This window comes from Falco punctatus (assembly GCF_963210335.1).
Source record: "Falco punctatus genome assembly, chromosome: 1".
Classification (NCBI taxonomy): Eukaryota; Metazoa; Chordata; class Aves; order Falconiformes; family Falconidae; genus Falco; species Falco punctatus.
The window spans coordinates 45,053,970-45,077,523 of record NC_137580.1 but is presented as its reverse complement, the minus strand read 5'-3'; the positions used below and the strand labels follow the sequence as shown (position 1 = coordinate 45,077,523).

Sequence of the window (23,554 nt, the reverse complement as noted above, 5' to 3'; positions counted from 1 at the left end):
GAAAATCCTAAGGCAGTTGTCTCAAAATTCCCTGTGTTGAGGCCTTTGTGCTGTATGCTGTAGCAATTGCTTGCATACCCAGGCTCCTTCTTCACAGGTGGGAAAATAATGATGTGATGTGTGCATGAATCTAAGTACCATGGGAGTCTGTGGACCAGGGTGGTAATTACATGGTAGTGGTGTTGGTTATGTATTTTGTGTAAAGGAATGAGCTGTGAATGTCCTGGAGAGCGGCTGGGTGTATTTCAATCCTTGCAATTAGCGAGAGGATATAAGTGGGTGTGACTGCTCTGCACATCATTGGCTCCGCACAGCGCCGGAAACCACTTTTATTTTTCTTGGTCTCTTGCAAGTTAAAAAGAAAAGAAGGAAGATGACTTGTTTTTACTGAGTTTGAGTAAATAAAAAGCATAGACTGCAACAGTATATGTATCAGCTGTGTGCTTCCAGTGAAGTTTCAGTGTGCTTAGCATTAACCTCTGAGCCCTGTTTTCAATAGAGCCTGATTTCAGTTGAGACTGCACATATGCTTTATGCTTAGTTTTCTGTTTACGTGTATTGTGAGTCCAGATCTTGTTCTTTTGAAAATCAATTTGGGATTGTTCCTACAACTCTCAATAAAACTTGCAGCAGGTTCCTAAAATCTTAGGAAGAAGCATAGTTAGAAATACTAAATGGGAAAAGAAAGAAATTAAATTTAATCTGTGAAGTAATTCAGACTTCCAGCGGTAGCTCTCATGTTTCTGTATGTGCCCTTTGTTGGCATTCTGTATTTAAAAATACTCTCCCATCTGCCCCCCCCCAGTCCCACGTCCCAAGTCATGGGATATTGCATCCTCCTCATGCTGAAGGTGGTGGTAAAAGGTGTTGGCTCTGATTCTGGTGGAATCAGGAGATTTTTGCGTTGCATATTCAGCATCTAAATATGCTGAATATCAAAATACTTAAGGCTGGTAAGCACTCTTTTTTTTTTTTTTTTTTTTTTTCTTGAATCCATGTTACTGATCTGTGTACCTGCATTGTATTTTAAAGTTTGTTTCTACTTGATTGCTTTTAGAGTTCTGCTCTACCTTGAAGCTAAATGTCGCTTGAGGTCATGGTGCACAAAAAGAAAGACGCTACCAAAAGAAAGTCCAAAATTTAAAAATGCACAATGTGTCAGGAACCCTCAAATACGGCATTTCTAGGAATTTTAATAGTGCATATTGGCAAATCTAATTCATAACAGTTTCTGTGTTCATGTTATGAGTGGGGTATTTTTAATTTGACATCCTGTTCTTTACTTGAATTAATATTAGCATTTATTTCTAAAAAAACATGTAAATTTTCTTGAGAGCTTACGTTAAATAAGTGACAGCTCTGACCGAATTTACAGCTTAGGTGAGAATATAAAGTAAAACTAAATGCCACGGGGGATTAGTCTCATTTTACATGTGCAAAATTGTAAATTAGTTAAATGTCCAACCTGTCATTTTCGGATGTTGTTTTTTAAATATTGATTAGATTTTTTCAGTAGCTTGCATTTTGTTAAAAACTTAAATCACTTTGATGTTTTGCAGTGCATAAAGGAAGTTTTATACAACAAATTCTTTTAAAAGGACATTGTCAAGGGAGTTTTTCTGCTTATTTAATCTTTGCACTTGTAAGAATCCCCAGAAACGTGAAAATGAAAACTCTCCTTTGCCAGGCTGCTGTCATCCATTTCATGTGCATATTGGTTTGTCATTATAGGGTTACTGATAAGTGTTGTGCTTTTTGGCATTGATGTATTTTTCAGAAAAAAGAATTGAAGCATTTGTTTTGAAAAAAGAAAAACACATTTAAAGAATTACATGGACTTTGCAAACAGATTTAAGAAAATGAAAGGTAGGTCAAATTTTGGGCCTACAAACCTGACAGTGTCCTGTACTTTTAACATGTATGCTTTATTTGAGACGTTCCTGATCCTAATGATGTTTTATTAATCAGTGGCATAAAAATGTGGAAATTACATCATTAATCATCATTAATCATAATAGCTTGCCTTGTTGCATTTTGGTATGTGTCCTGATGTCAGCAACTGGTGACAGCCTACTTTGAGATCTCTGTTATTTGTGCAGTGTGACCATTTCTGTTACTGTCTGTTCGTAACGTAAAAGGTTGTTTTACGATGGCTTTGAAATGCATTATAACACCTAGAGTATGTCAGAGAGAGTTTCCTTACCCTCCAGTTCTGAGTATGCCTGATGGTGCTGGCTTCACCTCTCCCCTCTTGGAGCTTAGCACACAAAGACATACCTTTGTTTTGGGAGTGACAGGAGGTGCAGGTAGGATTTGGGAGAGGGGAGGAAAGTAGCCCACTTAGCTAGCTGTTTTTTTCTTTCCAGTTTAAAAAACTACATTACGTGCTAAGGTTGGTCTGTTCATTTGTAAGTCCCCTGTGCTACCGAGGTATGGAGTAATTCATAACCTCCCCTGTTTTGGTTACAAAGCTGGATGATAAATTCATTAATCTTCTTGTTTGTGAGACCCACAGTCAGTTGAAATGCTTGTGCGTGGGGCTGGCATCCTGTCAGGTTCTGCAGCTGAAAACTGCTTTTTCAATTTCCAAGATTTTTTTCCATAGAAGCTGGACTAATAATAACGTTTTGATACTAGATCAGCTAGTCCAAATTGCAGCTCTGAAAAGCCCCTCTTCTGTTGGCCAGACAGTGACTAGCTGCTGCATACAGACAACTGCTCTGTCTGTCCGTGCTTATACCTGGTATTATTTTAGAAAAATTCCAGCAGTCACTGGCACAGTAGCTGTTACTGGGGCAAAAGCTTCACCAGCAGATTATTTCTATATTGGGGGTGGGTGGGAGGGGAACCCCAGGCTAATAGCTGGATTAGACCTGTTGGAAATGTTTTTGTCTTAAATACATTTAGATAACCTTAAGGGCCTGACTTATACCCAAGCAAACCAGCAAGTTCAGAGTTAAGGCTTCTCACTCCATCTCTGGTACTCACTGGAGCGCTTGGCTCTCCAGCACGGGTGGTATTGGAGATCACAGGCTATCCTCAGATCCCTGCTCACCTAGGCAAAGCGTTTGCTGCCTCAGTGGTGCCGACTGTTCCAGGTATGTCTGTTTACAATACACCTGCTGTCCTGCTCAAGGTTCCGCTGGTTTCCCTGGTATGTTAACGGCTGGTGGCAGCACAGCAGGTGTGGTGGAAAAGCCAGCAGTGAAAGGGGGAAGGGTGCAGATGCAGTGAGAAGCTTTAACTTTGGGTTTCCTGGCTTCTGTGAGCACAAGTCAGACCCTTAATGTTGTTTTAATGTATTGTTTGTGTTTAATTTTTAGTAAAAATTTGAACACCATCCAGGCTACAGAGGTTGCAGTGGATAAGAAGTTTAAAAGCTTTGGTTCAAGATTACAGGAGGCTGCAAGAAAAATTAAAGACATGGAAATGAGGATGGAATGACAGGCTGCTAATTTGCCTCAGAATACTGAAGATTGTAAAGCATTGAGAAATCGAATTCATGACCCTGGAAATCAAGCTCAGATTAAGAAATGTCAGGTTGGTAGGGGTTCCTGAAAGTCTCAAGTTAGGATAAACCGAGATTCTTTTCCTGTAACAAAGGTTCTAGGATGTGGGGGTGGATGGTATAATTTATGTTATCTGTGTTATATGAAATGCTGTACTAATACTTAAATAAGCCAGCTAAGTGAAATTATTTTTTTTTAATTAGTTTCAAATTTGTGGTGTTGAACGTCACTTTTGAACAGTTTACAGTTATTTCTTTCTGGCACCAAGTTGCATGATTTACTGTTAATGCAGGCATGGAAAATACTGCTCTTAAATACACATTGCTTTATCCTGCCACTCGAAGGGTCTGCTGCAAAGCCAAACACATGGTGCAGTATGACATTTCTAGATAAGAAATGGGCAGAAAGTATCTATAGTGGAAGAAGTATTTTTTTGTTCAAAGGGTTCTGATTCATAGTGAAACTGTGACTTTCCAAATGTAAACTTTAAATAGTGACTGCCGCTGTGATTAAGTTACTGTAAGTTTACTTAAGTGTTGAGTTATTGTCTGCGATTCAGTGATATGGTATTTAGGCAGAAAGGTTGTGCAACAGGAAGTCTGTGCTGAAGTTCAGAAATTATTTTGGCAAGCAAAGGTTTGTAGGGTTTTTGTGGTCAAGGTCACTGGATGTATTTGAGTTCTGGGGACTCTAAAAGTCTGAGTTTCTCTCAGGGAGGGTTTATCCTTTTAGTTATTTTTCTGGCTTTTGTTTCTATGCTTTAGGGTTTGGTCTGGCTGGTATGCCACTTGGCACCGATATGACACAAGTAACTTGGTTGAAATCGATAGATACACTGGTGTGAGGGGACAGCCAGCCTACACCTTTATGTGTATAGAGAAATCATTATTTTAAAGGGTTGTGTTTTGTGATGCTATATTTCATAATTTTCTGAGATAGCTCTAGTCAGAAAAGCATTTCTTAGAATTGACAGTTTTTAATCTCATCTTCTGTTATCTGTTTGGACTATATGCACAGTTATGTTGACAGAGGTGCTTTAGTTACATGTAACTGGGGGAATCATCTGTGCCATATTTTCCTCATTCATCTTCAGCAACTTCAGTAACAAAGTTCAGTTTTCTTTTTTTAATTTTATTTTAGTTAACATTCAGACTTGTCATTGAAATCTTGGCTTTGCTGGACCAACAATTGAGATGATGGCTATAACATTTCAGTTGCAAAATAAGCATAGGTTTCTGTGCAGTATGAATAGGACTTGCAATGTCATTTTTACATTTTCAAGACATAATTGCATTTTAATAATGCTACTACATGTTCATGTTTCTTTCAAAATAGCGTAAGTCTGTAACATGCTTTATTTTAGTGTGTTTCTAAGTAAATGTAATGTGGGGGTTTATAATTAAGTTCCCATTAACGGATAGTAATTATTCTCTGGCAAACTATGTAGTTTTGAATTGTGTATTCATGTAGCGTTTCTGTCCTGAACCACATTTAGTGTGTGGTTTATTTAGTAAAAATGACTACGAAGGTTATGTGGCCATTTCCGATTCAAACAGGTAACAATGGTAGGTTAACAAGATGCACAATTAAAAAATATATATATTTAAAAGGCTTTCATTTAATGTTGGTGGCTGGATATCACTGGAAGAGTCTGTGTACCAGAAGTATTTGTTAGCATGTCTGTCACTGTAGACTATGACAGTAGAGGTTAGGAATTAGTGGTTTTACAACAGAGAATAGTTTCGTGGGTGTTGTACCCCTGGAGAACTTCAGTGAATACTTTTCACACCTGAATGCCTGTCTGCTATGGTGAGAGTACTGCAGAGTCAGGTCGTTGGCATCATCAGTTGTTGGGAGATGCTGGTACTAGAACAGAAAGGAGCCAAATGTAATGACTGTTGTTCGGTCTCCCTCAAGTATAAAAACTGCTTGAATAGGTAAAGAACTTAAATGCCAGATTCTAGTAGGGCTGGCCTATCATCCTGACTTGGTTAGGGCTGGACAATTGGGACTATGAGGGTAACAATCTCCTTAGCTGTACTCCTTCAGCCCCAGACCTGAGCTTGGCTCCAGTGGGGAAGTAGTATGCTGTTCCTGTTGACTTGTGGAAATCTCTTTTCCCAGCAGCTGTTTTTCTTCACCATGTACCTTGTACAGCTGGGATTCTGCTGATTTTCTATCCACTTAAAATGCAGATGATGGTCTTTCAGGGCTTGCTTTTTGACACAGGCTGGGACTTAAGACGCAGGGATTGCTTGTAGAAGGTAGCTGGGGAACCTCAGTCTTTTGCATTAATTTTGGACTAACTTGTATTATTAAGCCCTAAGCAATGTTTTTAAATTCACACTGCACCAAAAATATGTTGTTGAAATTTGCATGCAAGAAATGTCTAGCCTGCTTCACTGTGCAGTCGTTAAAACTACTTATTTTAAAGGTGAAAAAAAAAGCCCCATGTACTTCATTCTTGTTTTTACTTTTCCTTATCTCTTCAGGAAGTCCCTTTTTTTTTTTTTTTTTTTCCCACCCACACTTAACTACTTTTGTGTACATGTAATGGTTTAGTATTATTCCCTTGAGTACTTTTGTATATTTATAGCATCTATACTGTTAAAAAGATGCTCTCTAAATATCTTGTTGTAAGGATTACTTTTAAGACTCCATAAAGAGGATATAAATGACGTCTTCACTTTGAAGTGAATTTCCTTCCCTCGGATATTTAACGTGTATTTCTTTTTCAGTCTGCAGTGTTCCAAGTGTGATGTTGATTTAGGGAGGAACATTCTGTTTGTATTTTGTAAGACTTTTCAGTGGTGGATTAAGCATGATGTGTTTGTTTCACTAAGCTATACAGAATTGTTTTGTAAAACTTCTAAGCCGAAGTAGACCTACTTAGATCAGCAGCTAGCCTGTACACTTGGATGTTGGATCTTTGTAAATTCAAAATTTTGCTGTTGTAGGCTTTTTTTCAGTTAAATTTTAGACTCAGCAGATCATCGTCATATATGTAAATTGAATACTTAAATCCTCACTGAGTTGCTTATGGTATTCCATAAGCTATACTCTTACAAGCCTGGACAAGATGTTTCTCACTCTTGTCTAGAGCTCACAAAGGTGTGGAATCTAATCAAAACATAAAGCTTGGATAAGATCACACAGACACTTCTTAATAGAGCAGTGAGGATGTATCTTTAAAAAATGAGTATACCACTCCCTTAGTGGTTTTATCCATCTTCTATTGTTCAGCCTTCTGAACATCTATGGCATTTTTTTTCTTAGGTCTTTTGTGTTTGGTTGATTGCTGACTGTAAACTTGTTCCTGTTTTACTAGCTTCAGTCCCTGAAATATTTTTCTGCCATCAGAATAAGCAGACTAGCTATAACCAATTTTTTTAAATTACATTTGCATGGCTTGAATAACAGGTCTTCTCTGTTTCTTTGTAGGCATTCGACCTCCGATCATGAATGGGCCCATGCACCCACGCCCTTTGGTAGCGTTGCTGGATGGCAGGGATTGTACAGTAGAAATGCCTATTCTGAAGGATGTAGCCACAGTGGCATTTTGTGATGCTCAGTCTACACAAGAAATTCATGAAAAGGTAATACTTAGAGGTATAATTCAGATGTTTTAGAAAATGCAAATATTTTAATGATTATTAACAGATACAGTGTTGTTCTTAGCTATGACAAAGTGTTTCACTATTGAATTGTAGTTAATGGCTGATTATCTTAGTGAGTTACTGATCGTTTCCAGTAAGTCATGAAACACGATGACGAAACAATGATGAAAATGTCTGTGTTGAAGCATGCTTTTGTGTAGTATCTTTGGCTGGATGTTGTCCATATGCTTACCTACTGAATTAGATTCATGGAGAGAGTTACCTCTGGGGAAATTACAGTATTACATGATATTTTCAAATTCTTCTTGGAAACGTTTTGCCTTAAGCTGGGAAGCCAAATCTCAGTACCAGATTGGCTGAGTGAGGAACTTTCAGACTTCTTTGTTTAGCTAAGGAACTGTGCAAATTGGGTTAGAAGGTCTTGTGCACTGAGAATTGACACTGCAGGAGAGTTTCAAAGCAAATGCTAACCCAAAATGCATTTAAAAAATGAATTTAGTAATGAATTCTCACTGTATGTTATTTCAGAAGTTCACACCCTTGCATGTGGTTTGGCAGCTGTAAAACAACTAGTGAATATTAATGTTGTCAAAGGTTTTCTCATTGTCTTAGATCAGGGGTCCTCAAACTACAACCCGAGGGCCGGATATGGCCCCCCAGGGTCCTCAATCCGGCCCCCGGTATTTACAGAACCCCCCGCCCCCCCCTGCTGGGGGTTGGGGGGGGAAATCAAGCAGCCGCAGATGACGTCCTGCCACTGCATCCGCGTGCCGGCCCCCGGTTTAAAAAGTTTGAGGACCCCTGTCTTAGAGGGATACCCATTTTTTGTGATGACAGCCAAAGGAGCCAGCTGGCCTGTACACCTACATGTTTCTTTCCAGAGACTTCTTTCAGCATGAAGTCCTCAAGTCTTGCCCAAATCCTTGCTGCCGTCTAGACAGCAATAGAACCTTTTCAAATCCATAGTTCTGTAGAGGTAGAATTAATTTTGGTGAAGTTTCTGGCTAGCAGAGTATGCCTCAAATGCCCAATACTCGTTCACCTGATAAAGGATGAAACCAGGCCTTACAGCTTCGGTGGAGGCAAAAAATGTTATAAATACGACAGCAGAGGAGGGCAACCAGGGGGTCCTTCTACAGGAACTGATTTTCTCCTCCAGCAAAGATCCATGATAGACAAGTACAGATCCAAGTCTTAAAGGCTAGGTAGGTGTCTGCATCCACTTCTCTGTGTGTGGTGCTGCCTGTGATTCATGTGTTAAGGAGTTGTGTCAACTGAACCAAGTTGCACCAGTATTTTTGTTTCTCTAGAGGTACCTTGTTAGACTTGTCCTGCGCTAATTATAGCAGCCCTTGGGTTTGTGACAGGTTTTCAGATGCTTTTCACTATTTTGAATTCATAACTGGTTTAATTGTTTATTTACTTTTCATGTTCTTGTAATATATAGCATTGTTAAACATTTTAAAGTCTCTGTATCTGATGAAAGATTTGATCTTTTCTTTGATGACTTTTTTACAAAGTCTGCTACTTGAAAATAATACCAAACTAATTTCCCTTCTCTTACCAGGTGAATAAATCTCATTTTCTGTAGCCCGTTTCATGTTAGTATCTTCCTGGTGAGAACCCATCAACCAAATACTTAGTTTGTTATTTCTTAAGAAAACTATTTTTATTCTGAAAAACATTTCTCATTGTTAAAACTTCCAAAATTTGCAAGGGTAGGTGATAGATTTTTCTTGGTTTTTGTTTTTTTCTTTTTTAAACAATAAAGACGGAAGAGTTTTATGCTGTATCAACACAGCAGACTAGAACTACTAATTCTCATTGTCCAGGCAAACACAAGAGATGACTCCTCTTTCCTGAAGCCCTGCGTGTAGTTTCTTGGTGGATATCTGTGATGCTAGTTCCTTGGTGGATATCTCTGCAGACATTTAGGTTTCCATCTCTTACCCTTCTGCCCCCGTCCCCTCACAGGAATAGGCTGTTGTCAGAACGGTAGTCAGGAATGATGTTTAAAGTTGTTTTCTGCTGCATCAGTACTGGCTTAATGTCACTACCTTGTTTTGTTCAGCTGCCTTTTCCATTTGCCTAGCTGTGAATAGGAGAATGGAAAAAAAATATAAACATGTTCCTACCAGGAAGTAATCTGCAATCCAAACACTCTTTTTCTCAGTTTCTGACAGGATTTCATTAGTTGTTTCTGACCGGATAGTTAAAACTATTCTTTTTAGATGGTTCTTGAAATAATAAGCTAGATTCAGAGCTGGCAATATTATAGTTCTGTTCTCATGTCTTTTTTGAAAACATTTATACTGTCGTATAGAAGACCATCTTTACAGTGGATGGTTCATGGGATAGCATAAAAACGTGAACTTCTATTTTGTTCTTACATTGTATTTCAAAACAGCAAGGTTTTACCAAAACGTAGTGTTAATTTCAGCCTTCTCTTTAACATCTTTGGAAAAAGACTAGTGTTTTTACTGTGCATACAACTAAGACTATTCAATATTGTGGCAGTGAATGAGAACCTAGAAGTAACTAGCATGAGAACAAATAAATGCAAAGAAGTGAAAACTTCTCTGTCTTCACTGGTAATTTGAGATGCATAGAAATGGATACTGTTTTGTTTGGTGTTTTTTTTTTTTAATTAAAAAAAAAGCACTTAATTTGTAAGGTTTGAAGTCAATAAGTATAATACTTTATTTTTTAATTTGGAGAAATATTCAACCCAAGCTTTTTTCCCCTCAGTTCCTTTATATAAATCAAGAATTAAAATGTGATATAATGCCTTATTTCTCTGTATTTCTTTTTAATCATGTTGAAAAGTTGCATTCATCTTTCTGTTTTCCTGTTTTACACCACTGTCAGAAGTTTAATAAATAGCTGGGTTCCATTAACAAGGACTAAATAACATGTGGAGGATGTGTTGCACTTTTTTTTTAGTAGATAATAGCAGTCTGCTCTTCAGATCAACACTGTAACATTGGCAGCTGCACCACCTGTATAGTTTTATTCTTTGCGTACTGAAATCAACATTGTTTACTTCTGAGACAGGGGAATTCTTGTGTGACATGAATGCCTTGCCTTAGAAACACTCAGTATTTTCTGTTATCAGTGGGATGTAGTAAATTAACTTTACAAATCTTCAGACTGAAAGTAAGTGTGTGTTTCTCAAACGGTAGATTTGGAAACACGTTTAAATAACTAATGTGTAACACAAGTGATCTGTTGTTGATCTTCAGAAGAGTGTTGCATTTAGTGGATTATACTGAAGCTTGCATCCTTTGCTGCTTATTATACCAAAATAATGAATTCTTAGTGAACTCAGTATTATGTCTAGAAAATTGTATTTTTCACTAGCTACCAGTACATCGCCATAGTACAAATTCTCAGTAGTCCAAAGGATGATACAGTCCTAAAACACTGGGGTTTGCAAAGTACCATTGTTCTGCCAGGTCATAAATTTCTGCAACAGATCACAAACCTTAATTCATTATCGTATTGTTGTATTACACTAACATAGACTAAGAGATCAGTTCTATGCGGTGTTGAGTACCATTCACTTCCATGTGAAATGTGTTCACTGTTCATCTGCAGTGAAAAATAACTGTTTTCCACGCATCTTTAGAGATATCTGTATTTTAGTACTGCTTATATAATACATTGTTTGGGAATGGTGCTTTTCTAAATATAAAATTGTTTTCAGGAAAAGTTTTAGAATTAGAAGTTGTATATTTAAGGCAGTATCGAAAATGTTCATGTATTTATGAATGCACATTCTTGGCCATACTAAATGATGTTATGCTGTTAATTAAAATACAGATTTTGATTATGGATGTTAAATTGTAAAAGGCTGTTGTTCACCCTTGTGAAAGAAGAAATGACTGAAAATCAGGAAAAGGTTTAGTGTTGAGAAGAGCTTGCTGGAAGCAGAAGGTGAAATTTGGTTTTTCTTTCATATGTTTCTTGTCTTTAAGAAGAGATACTGAATCTAATAGTGTAGCAGGTACACATATATTTAGATTGTCTGAAGTTGCAGGAGGCAGGCCAGAGACGGGGAAATTCAGAATGGGATATAAGAGGTGATTGACACTGTTTGCTATGCATAGATGGAATGTCATGAAAAAAAAAAAGAAGACACAAACAGGGAAATGGATGAAAAGGAAAGGAATGAAAGACTACAAAAGGATGGCTAGGAAAATAACCAGTATAAACCCAGCTTGCGCAGTTGGTGAGCCTGGATCACAGGGGTTTGAGGAGTAAACGTGAAGAAGGGATTTCTGCTGGTCATGAGAATGTTTCAAGGACAGGATGATGGTTTAAGATACTGTCTTTTGAGGTAGCTGGACAGCAAAGGAAATGAAGTGGTAAAGGGGAATTTGTAGTAGTTTGTGAGCCAGCAAAGCGCAAGCTAGACATTTTTTCATAGAGGAGCAAGGAGGCTGAAAGATTTTAACACACACACAAAAAGGAGGAAAAGAAGTGAGGGTTTGAATGCGATTTGTATATAGGGTCAAAAGCAGGACGTTAGCCAAATACTGTTATACCTTACTATGTGCTAATTAAAGAAAGTTTTCTCCAAATTGGGTGATGCCCGAGTTTCAGTTCTGCAGCAATTCCCTAATGCCAAAGAGTTCACTTGTCATTCTCTTTTTTATGGCTGAGGCAATTAAAGTATGGAAAATAAGTAACTTGTTTAAGGTCACAAGTAAATCATAATGTGTATTAGAACTTGGCTTCATCTCAGGTCAAAGCATTCGTTCCCCATGTCGCTCTTTGGAAGGCAAGTTGGATGGTGAAGATATGTTCCCATCCTCTTGAAAATCAGGCTGCCAGTGCTTAAGTGAATACTGACCTTCACTGAGTGTGACCCAAGGTTTTGAAATAACTTTGCAGTTGTAGATGTTTATTACACTTCTTCAGAAATTACTTGTGTAAAGTTTTTATTGATTTTTCTTCCCCCTGTCCACCCTCCCATCTGCCATAGAAAAAGCAGTTTGTTTTCAAACCAGTCCGAAAGGCTGCAATAGACATGTTTGTACTTTGACTCCCCAAGTTCTGTTTTATTGTAGATGTTGCATATGGCTGTGTGAAGTTGAGCGTTATGTTTGTCAAGCTGTCTCATGGCATAACTGGGAACTGGATACACTGGATCCTATCAGGAAAATTTATCATTTAGGGCAAAAACTATTTTCAGATTTTGGTGGTTGAATTTCTTTCTTAATAGAGATTGCATTCTGTCAGTAAGAGTTACTCGCTATATTTAAAATTTTTAATTTACAATTAATCATATGTGAATCAGTTTTCACAGTAACCATCTGAGACTGATTCCAAATGTACATGGTGTTTTGGTTCTGCCAAAAATGCAGGTCCTCATCCAAAAATACATAAAAATAATTAGCTTGCTCCCATACTTATTCCAGGTCAACTTGTTTTTTTACTGTCTCATGCTCTGTTGTCTCTCCCCCTCTTTTTTTCCCCAGTCCCTTTTCCTTTCAACACCATTCACGTTTACTGCTTTACCTAGCTCCTTGGCAGCCTACCCAGCACTTCTGATTTCTGCAGTATTTCTCTTCCTTTCTACTTCTGTACCTTTGAAAGCATCACAGACTCAAGCACACCCTTGAGGTCTATGTGTTGCCCAAGGTTTTTGGAGTTCAAATTATTTACTCTTTAGGCTTCCTGAATTATGCTGTATATTCTGTAACATGGAATGCACTGTGTAGCTCCAAAGGGCTAAATGTAAACATAATATGCAGGATCTGGTACTATACAGCTCAATCAAGCTGAGAGGAAAATACGGTGATCCTTGCAAACCCAAATGAGAAAGACATGAAGCACAGCTGGTTAAGAATGATCTTTAAAGCAAATCATATAGGCTGGAAAGAAGTCAAGAGTGAGTGTGAAGCTGTGTACATTTTGTCATTCTCTTTTCCTGTAATTATGTGGTTTTCTACATCTTGCCTCAGATCAGTTAGAAGAAAAAAAAGGGAGTGTTTTTTTGACTCGATTTATGGCTTCATGGAAATACCTAGTTCACCAGAACATTAAAGAGAATAAGCTACTTGGTTGGAAGTGGCAAAATTGTCTGGTAAACCTCTGCTCAGCCTTACAAATGATCGAGTTAAGTTAGGATGTATCAGATCCCTTGACTTCTGTTTAAAAAGCACAAAATAGAATCATCTTCACAGGGATATTACTTTTCCATACTTTTAGTTTAAGTAGAAAAAAAATTAAAAGCCAAACTGCCTATTCAATCATGTAGGACTCACAATCTTTCAATTGCACTTTTACATGGGAATTAAATGTAGAAACAGTTTCAGTCATTACAGTTTTATCGTAAGACTGTTTCAAAGAAGAGCTGAAGAGCTTTCACAATGCAGCAAATGTTTTGAAACTGATACAAGCAAATCAAGAATGGTGCTCTTCAGATGAGTCTGATTTGTTCTGTATGAATGGTTAAGATAATTTTTCCAGCTTCAGATTCTTCTTTGTTTAGCAGTAAAGCTGCATTCTTGCATTTGTACAATCAGTGCTGTTTATATTCAAGATGCAGTCACAGCATTTTAGTTTTCCATCAAAATTAAATTCTCAAAGAATATGGACTGAAAGGAAGCCTCCTTGTTCTAAACAGTATGTATATAGGGAAGAAGTTGTCACCTCGGAGCTGATCCAGAACCTTTTAAATTTACTGAACTGGAATGAGCCTTGGATCAGACTCCTTATGAAAGAGTTTGAAAAAAAAAATAACAAAAGGAAATCCTAAAAACTTCGTTATACCTCATTATACCACAAAGTAGTAAACATAAAACTATCACAGTAAGCATGTATACAAAAGCAATGTTTGTATTCAAAGCCCTTCTGCCAACATCGTTGGATTTGCCAGTGGCGATATTACAGGTCAAGTGCAGCATTACAGGAAAGGGCAGGCTGTCAGTGTCTCCTCTGAACTAATGTCCTTTAAAAACCAGAATGGAAGTGCTTCTGTACCCAGGAAGCAGCATAGATCAATCCTACAGACAGATTAGAGTCTAATATAGTTGTCAACTAACTTTTTCTTTCATTTCCCAGTACTAGGTTTTACTAAGGGTCATTGGGGCTTGAAAATTGCTGGTGATTATTAACAGGTTTTTTGAGACAGAGTTGTGTGGATTGATGCATTGTCATTGGTGACTTTCATGACACAGTGATCATTTGGTATAGATGTTCAATTCGTCGTAGTGTCTGATAGACTTGAACTGAAATAGAACACAGTTCAGCCTTATTAATAGAACATGTGAGTTAATACACAGAACTCCTGTTAAAGTTTTTTCATTAAAGCCTTTTATTTAGTAGAAGTGTTTTAAGAGTCTGTATTCTCAAAGTGACTTCTGTCATTAAACTGCATATAACTGTCAGTAAATCCTGGGTTTGAAAGGCTTGCTTCAATATAGGTTTTAAAAGGAAGTTTGCTGTAGGCTGTGCATGCTGTTTATAAAGTTTTGTGTGTGTATTTGTATGTATATGTATCTAATTTTCAATAGTAAATTTCAAAAAAGTTGAGAAACGGGCTCTTGCATACTTTGTGTATATATGTAGTTCATACAATGTGTGAATGTATAGGTTTTTAGAGGGTGTTTTCAGGAGCCTGGAAGTAAGTTTTGTTTATGTTTGTATAAAATATTTATACTTACTTGTATTTATGTATAGTATAAACTTAAGTATTAATATTTAGGGTCTATGCTAGACAGTCTCCTGGCTGAATAGAGCGCGTATCGTGAAGTGCGTAGGTTACTGACAGTAGCATAGATCATAGGAACTTAACATCAAGCTGATGGTCTCATAAAGAGAAACAGGAACTTGTAAAAAGGAGCACAGGCCAGCAGTTTTGGAGACTGCCTAAGTACCGTTTGAGCACACTGGCTTTTCTTTTTAGTTTTAATGGCATTAGTTTCACTTGAACCCTTTGTGACGTTCTAGTAAGGCTTTGAGACCAGCTACAAGTCTGCTGCAGCCTTCCCCTATGTGGCAGACTGTTGATTACAAATTTGACATGCAGCTACATTTTGCACGTCAAATAATGCAAGGCCTACTCAGTTTAGGTAAAGTACATTTTTTCCACCCAAACGTGCAAAATATCTCAAGTCTGCTGATGCTGGAACATAGGGGGGTTTGGAGATGACACATCAAACTCCAAGTCCAAGAAACGCAATACCCTGTAGTTTCTAGAACCAGGTGAAATATTCTATAGCACTTTCTGGTGATGATTTTCTAGAAGTGTTATTAGTAAATATTTCATAAAAATATGATTTTTTTCATATTCAGTATGTAATTTATAAATGTGTTCTGTCTCTGCATTGAAATAGTTTGGCATTTTACATACTGTGTTATGTTTCTGTGGTCCAGATTTGATCCACAAACCTCTGAGATCAATCTCTCATAGTAAAATCTAGCATCATCTTTAGATGACCAAAGAGAAGGCCTCGCTGTTCTTTTCTTAGCATGTTACAATATGTCTATACTTCATTGTAAAAATACACGAGATGCTAGAAGTTATTCCCCAGATAGTACAAGGCATGTGTGTCTCAATGGTGCCTATGCCATGTTTAACATGATGGCTAAAATAATCTTGTGCTGAAATAAGGTGAAAAAATAGGAAGAGGTTTTGAAAGGATTTAAACCTTCAGTATTTGGTACTCGAGATTTGTTAAATTCTTTGAAATAGACATGTCTCCTACTGTCGTGTCATCTGTTCTCTAAGAGTTGTGGAGACCTGGCACGTTGTGAAAGCAGAGTAGTCATTCTGAGGTTGAAGAACAGCAGAAAGACCTGTCCGAGCGGTTGTGGTTGGAAAGGATGTCAGCTCGTTAAAGAGGGTATGAAAAAGGCTTTCAACAAGCAGTGTGCTATAGCTTCACCTGGAAGTAAGTCTGAAGGTGTAGATATTATTGGGCTACATAATCATTTGGTAACAGAAGGAAGCCAACTCATGTCCTGCATTTCAACTTTTGTCTGGGATCCTTTCTTCCCCAAAAGTAGGCTGATGAGAGCAGGAATGATTGTTGAAGGTACACAGCTAACTCTGCTTGTGCTCTATCAAATTTTGCTCGTTACCTTTCCTTGCAAGAGATCATGAAAGAGTATTGTCTGACTGCCACGTACCTAGGCTACTCTGAAATTTCTAGCTTACTTGTTAAATAATGGTATCTCACTCAAATTGGCATAAGTTGATATCTTTGTAATAAAATTGTACTAGAATTTGGTGAATCTTACATCAATCAAGTTCATTATGGAAAATGATGAAAAAAACCACATATACTCCCTGTTTCTCTCATGCTTCCACCACTGGGTGTGCTTCTATAAGTGTTCAGTGTACTCCTATGCACAGTTATTTTTTCTAAAGATTATTTAGTTTTCCAGAACTGTTCATGTTTATATTGGATTTCAGTCTCATTTTCTACTCGGATTTAGTTCAAGTTTTGATTTTACTCGTTGACAAGCTTGTCAAACTTCCGAGTGTGCATTTATCATATGTAATGACTGAGAATACAAATAATTCCAAAATATAGAAACTTCCACTATTAATTTTTTGGCTCTCTTAAGTGGTATCATTAACATTAATCAGTGCTGAATATTTCTAACTTCAGGTTTTCTGCTGCTATTTTCTGCATTTTTGGCATACTTCAATCACGTGGCCTGTTGCAAAAAGTAACATAGCTAAATTGTTAAATTCATGTGAAATAACACACAATTGCAGAGTATTATATTGCTGGCAATGGATTTCCTTGCTAGCTGGTCTGTAATGCTATGAGAGGCTCAAACACTACAAAGAAATTTTAACAGATTTGTCGTTTGTATCTGTTTGTTCCATATCCTGTATGATGGGTAAATAACTGCCTGTGGAAATGGCTAGTGTCAGCATTAAGCCATAGCTGAGAAATATTTTTCCTTTTATTGAACACATTCCTAACCTTCCCAATACTTACCCATCTCCTTCTGGTGCCAGGCCATAACCTAGATGGGCCCAAAAATGTAGTGAAATTGGTCCAGACTGGTGCTCTTAAGAGTCCATATTACATTCTTGACTGGCTGAGTTAATAAAATATGCATGATTATGAAGTGAAAAGCTGCTTCCCAAATGAAACACTGATTTTAAAACACAAATTTCAGAGCCACTTCAGGTGTGTTTTAATGCCTGTTTAACGCACTACTTAAAGTAGTGGCAGCTCTCTGTCTGCACACACAAAACCACACACACACCATGGGCCTTTTCCAGCCTGGGAGAGGAAGGTCTGGCTGTCATACAAGCCTTAGGTGGGTCCTTGTAATCTCTAAGCTACTTCAGGTTTTGCTGTTCTGAAAACTACACAGGGGATGTTTTCTCCTGCGTCACAGCTGCCTAGAACAACCTTGGAGGGATGGGAGGAAATGCATGTGATAAAACACTGGAGGACGTGGCTAATTGGAGAGAACCGGGATATCACAAAGGACTTGAGGACCTTGAGGCTTGAAGTTAGAAGTGCTATGACTTGGAGAAAGAAGTCCTGCTATAAACTTGGGAGTGTGACATAAACGTGTACTTCAAGAGAAGGATTCAGCTTTATGCGTTGGTCAAAGGACCAGCTGGGAGTGTGACAATGGCCATGCAGAAACGTTGCATGTTGTATGAGACTTCATTAGGAGAGATTTCCAGTACATCCACTGCTGCTGACAGTGCTAGTGTTGGTGTAATGCCGTGTGGAGGGAGATGTCCAGTAGCACACTGGTGCGGTTGTAGTTGTGGTCACCCGCAGAATTGCTGAGACTTGCATGAGCACGGTGGCGAAGTGTTAGACTTGATCAGGGGGGTAGAAGGGCATCATCCTAGATGCAACTAGAAGGACTAGGCTTGTGAAGTCCAGCCAAATGAATGCTGAGAGGGGATATGATCATTGTCTATAAATATATTTGGATTGTAAGCACCAAAGAGAGAAAGTATAGTTAAAGCAAATGGCCAGTACTGGTGCCAGGATAAATGGGTGGAAGCTGGGCTGTGAATAGATTGAAACCGGAAACTTGAAGAAATTTCCATATCATTGTAGCTGTGAAATTTTGCAACAGTTTTCTTCTAGGAATTGATGGGATGAAAAAAACCTCCCCACCCTAAGGACATTTTAGGTGGGCACTCAGGTTGTAAGAGGGGCGTTTTCTTGTGCAGACTGCCCCAGGCACCGGCTTTGGCTTGTCTGTACCAACTGTAATGTCACTGTAGAAGTAAAACCAATAAACTGTTTTGTTTGAGCTATTACATACAGTTAAAAAAAACCAAAGAAACACGTTCTGATGAGTGTAGTCTTTCTACTGGTGACTGCTAAATGTAATTTCCAAAGGACTTGTTTGTACCATTTAAATCATAGAGTTTTGTGTGTATAATGGTTTATAAGATCAGAGCCTACAGCTGTTCTTTGAATTATGTTGTAGCTGCATTCTTTAAGGATGTGTAATTTCTGATTTGTTTTTTTTCAGTTCTTACTCTTAAAAGTAAATCCAAATTCTGCTCGAAGAATTTTGATCTTTATCTGATTTAGAACTGGGGTCACCAATCCAGAAACACCTGCTGAAATAGCATAAATCATTTTATAAAGTATTCAGTAAGAGGTGGTTTGCTATCATTTTTATGGAGTTTGTTTTTGTTTTCTTCTAAAATTTTTCTTTGTGTATTTTTAATTTTAAAAATTGCTGCTGCAGTTCTTGGGTTCCAACAGTTGTAATCCTCTGTGTGCCAGACTGTGTTTTGCTGCAATAGTTTTTTTAAAATGATTTATGTTGATTATTCTTACTCATCTTGCAGTGCCCTAGAAAATGCTTATATGAGCAGAAATAACTCAGATGACAGAATCTGTACGTGTACCAGACCCAAAAGTCTATTCAATAAGACATGTAGAGCCTCTACAGAACTTCGTGAAGTGTGTGTCATAAGAACCTCTTGAAGTCATTACAGCTAGCTTAGATACTGAAGTTTTTGTGTGTGTTTTGTATCTTGTAGAATGATTAGGAAGTTAGGTAGTACATTGAAGGGAGAAACACAGGGGTTTTGAACAAGTGAAATAATCCAGTTTGCATATAAAAAGGAAAGTGTTGGTTGTCTTTTCTCCACACCACTTTTTCTTAACCTTTCTTGATTAGGTTGGGTGCACCCTAGCATAATTTGAAAGATTCTCAGATCTGTCAGATCCTCTAAATTTATGTTTGCTTTTCTTTTGCAAAAGTTTTGCTTTGGTACAGTTTCTTAGTCCTTGGTGCTGTATTTTATGGATAACGTCTAGTTTGGCATTTCAGACCAATTTATATGACATCCAGTTTTTTATCAGTGAGAGCTTAGTTGCAGGATCAGTAAACTAAGGGACAGACGCTTTGTTCTTCTGAATGAATTGGCAGATTTCAGTCTCTGTTGTCTAAGGGGTTTGCAATGATAACTGAATGTTTTCTATTCAGGTATGAAGTGGTCTTAATAGCGCAGTGAATGCTTGTACCACTGTGTGTATGGTGAAGAGATACTGCTCTGTGACTGCATTCAAAACTGAGTGTCAGCTGCCTAAGCATAAAAATCCTTACTGTTTACATGCTTGCTCCCATGTTGTGTTTCATCTGCATGTGCAGATGCAATCCAGTGATGCTTGTACTTAGCGTTTGATATTGCAGAGCCTCTCCTGTGAAATGAGGAGAGTTTTCCCGCTTAATAAGAACACAAATGCAGGTCACTTAGTTCTTCTGAATGCTAGAATGGATACATGAGATGAAAGAGACTTAACGAGGCTGGAATATGCTTGGAGAAATAACTTTAAAACAAAAGACCTGGATTTAATGCTTTTACAGTCTTATATCTGAAAATATGTATACAGGATTAAGTGGAGATCCTATGAAAGAAAAAAAAATTTCTTCTATTTTATTTATAGGTACTAAATGAAGCAGTGGGTGCACTGATGTATCACACTATCACTTTAACACGAGAAGACCTGGAGAAATTTAAAGCACTTCGAATAATTGTCCGAATTGGCAGCGGTTTTGATAATATTGACATCAAATCTGCTGGAGATTTAGGTATGACTATTAAAGACATTATTTTACATCTTATACTTGCCTCCAGAAATCTGATAGCATCTAAATCTTTGCATTAACGTTTTCTGTATATTGTATGTAGGCTGTATAATTTTCTCATCAAAGTGTTTAAAAATCATTATGGAGATACTAGCATTAGTTAATTAAGTGATAATATTAACAGCTTTGTGACAGGATAACAATTTGCCTGTTCAATATAAACCCAAGGAGTTAAGCCATAATTTTTCATCTCTTTCTTTTTTACCCCAATTGTATATTTTAACTACTACTGCTGTAATCCAATCACGAAATATAATTCCATCAGCATGGCATACTACTTCTGTTTGAATAAAAAATGAGAACATTATCAACTATCTGAGACTTATTTATGATGCATGAGATTTAGTAATAAACCACTCCATAAAACAGAAATACCGATTTTATAGAGGAACCAGTTGTTGCTGCTTCAGAATAAATTCAGATACTGGAACTATGAAAAGATGGTGCTTAGTGTTCCACTGCAAAAAAGCAGCAGTCCGATTTGTACGTTTCTTACCTTAGGATAAACCATCTCTTACCTGTAACATAAAGGTCAAACCATCACTCAAATAAATGTCTTAGGTTTTCTTCATTCCTTTTCTAAGGATTGAGGTGACCAAGTATGTTTCCCATTATGCTCTGGGAAGATCTTGGAAACGCTTATTGCAATGTTACAGTGCTTAGTCCTAGTAATAATCCCATTGATGTAAGAAGGTGGTGTAATATGGTCTGTTTATCAGTAAATGATAGTAAAATAATCACCTGTTTCTAATGGCAGTGTAGTTTGCACAGCAGACAGAGGCTAACAACTTCTTTGTGAGCCTCTATAAAGAAGAGATCAGGTCTGAAAGCATGCAAAGCTGTGCTCCTACATATTGTAAGTAGTCCCACAGTTCGGCGCATCTACTGTGAGCCCCAGAAAACAAGTATATTTGTAGAGATTGGCCTGGGGTAAAATCCTAGATCAAAAGCCAAACCCTAGGTACAGATCAAAAAGCCCAAACAGTCAGCAGTCCAATTTGTGCAGAGGATCCTGATAAGAGGAAGATTTTTTTACAAGTTTGTTGACTATTTCTTTCAGTCTTCATGCTGGATTGTAACCGCAACTGAAGCTTATAATTTAAATGCATCCAGATAATTCTTCAAGCTGGTGTACAGCAGATTTAGGAAATTCTCACTTGTATGAAATGCTAAATGGCCACATTCTTCATCACTCAGTTCCTGTGTTGTGGTTAAACTGTTACACAGTGATCCATCCTGTTCGTGCATTCCCATATTTACGAAATAAAATTGTCCACTCTGTCAAAAGCCTATTAATAAATCCTGGAGGGTTTATGGTGTAAAATCTCAGATTTTAATAGCTAGGGTGAAATGATCGGAATTAAATACTAACTTACCACTGATGAGGCAAATGTTCCATTTGTTGAACTAGTGCAAATCATACGCATCTCAATCAGTTAATACGAGTGTTAATTGCTTTTGTAAATAGCTTTGATTCACTTTAGAAATACAGCATAGAGTTAGACCATAAATCTGAAATATTCCTGAACTTCCATAGTAACTTTCTGATTTTTCATAGAGCTGTCTCATGGGGTTATTACTAGCTTTTCCTAAAAAGTGTTATTTTCACATTAGCAGTTCCTTAAAATGCATGAAAACATATGTTGTGTTGATAAAGTCTTTTAAGATCTGATCTGCTTTTTCTCCACTTTATTAATTGTTGACTAGAAAATTCATACACGTGAGTGTAGCTGCATGCAAGTGAAGTGAGAGTCAAGGTGATGCCCGTTGACTCCTGCAATTTTCTGCATTGAACCCATGCACAAAATCGCTGAGAGTGTTGGGAAAAGGAGAAAGGGAAGGAAGCATAGAAGCAATGGATGTGAGATGAGTGTGTGCTATGTTTTGCTATGTGAAATGTCTCTTCATATCCTTGCTTCTCTTGTTGCTTTTTGTAGTTCACCATGTCTCTGCCTTTCAGTAGCCATTTTTAAAGTTGGGGGGAAACAGGGAAAAAGAAATTCCTACAGTTTAGAAGAGAAATTTTCTTTTTCCCCAAATTTTCTAGGGAAACCTATTAGGGAGGAAGGTGTAAATCAAGTTTATTCCTTATTCCTCTTCCCAAGTATGTAATACAACTCTTTGAGCTTCTTTTAAAGCATTATTTTGTTGATGCCAGCTATATGGAGACTTGCATATTGAATCTGTTTTACCATCTAAAACCTGCATTTTTGCTCCATTAAAAAGTTTTTTTTTTGTATAAACAATACAACTGTTTAATATGATGCACTTAAAGGGATGTTATTTTTCAGTTTTTGTACTTTTTCCCCCACTGATGTTTTTTTTCGATCTTCAAAAAATTGAGTTTCATACTACCGTTGATGTTAGCAGGATGCCAAGATTAATTCTCCAGCAAATGATGCTGTTTCATCTTTTTGTAAGTCTAAGAGCAGTGACGCAGCAGATACTATATGTCTACAGCAGAGGAAGGAAAAATAGTTCTGCAGGTTCCTGGTGTTGGTTTTTACTGATCAAAAGAGAGCTGTAAAGAAGTACTGGGCAGCAGAATGAAGGCATTTGACTGTAGAACATTGATAAATATGATATAACCTTATTATTTGTCAGATTACTTATATTACTATTATTGAAAATGTTTTTTTCTTCCTTGCTTCATAAGATATACTGGCATTTGCTGAGGACTCATTGAATATTTATTTATGTAAAACCCCAAACAACTAGATAGTGAAAACAGTATTAGGGTGTTTTTTAGGATACAGAACACATTTTTTTCTCTGCTGTGAAATTGCATTGTACACTGTGATCTCAGTCAGCAGAACTGAGACACAAACGTTTGTGGGAACCGATGATTAGAGAGACCAGGTAATGTAGTAAATAGAATGAAGAGAGACAAGTCAGAAGGGAGACAAACTCTTTCAAGTGAATATTTGCTTAACTGCTGTATATTGAGTACTGGAAGGTAGAAAGCAGGATGGGTTAACTTGCATGCAATTACAATCACCTGTTGCCTGAGCTGTTTTTTGAAGTAAAAAGGAGTATTTTGAGTCTTGAATTAATCTGTCTTCCACAATTGTCTGTGGAAATCTGTAATGGTCTTTAGCTGCTTGATGTTATGCTCTTTTCAACTGGAAGTTTTCAGCAATTGGGAACATGGACTTAATTTTGCATTATCTTTACATGCTATGCAGAAGCAGATTTTATATTTCCCTATTGACAGTTAGGTGGTTCATCCCTTTAATTTGAGGGACCAGGAAAGGACTTGGATTCTGTTTGTCATAAATCTACAAACCTATGTGCAACACGAAGCAAGTTGTC

The 23,554-nt window shown here is 37.4% G+C and overlaps 1 protein-coding gene across 7 annotated transcripts in view; it reads left to right on the top strand.

The window, feature by feature from the left end:
* Positions 1-23,554, top strand: part of CTBP1 (C-terminal binding protein 1) — a 251,265-nt gene that overhangs the window by 204,366 nt on the left and 23,345 nt on the right. For 4 of the 7 annotated variants that reach the window (XM_080366770.1, XM_080366769.1, XM_080366772.1 and 1 more), the window contains 2 exons: positions 6,951-7,105; positions 20,041-20,185. In XM_080366770.1, the coding sequence (XP_080222896.1) occupies positions 6,951-7,105; positions 20,041-20,185 (300 nt within the window). Of the gene's footprint in view, positions 1-1,777; positions 1,867-3,323; positions 3,541-6,950; positions 7,106-20,040; positions 20,186-23,554 lie in introns of those variants that run through there. The other 3 variants (XM_080366775.1, XM_080366773.1, XM_080366774.1) reach the window with 2 other exon arrangements.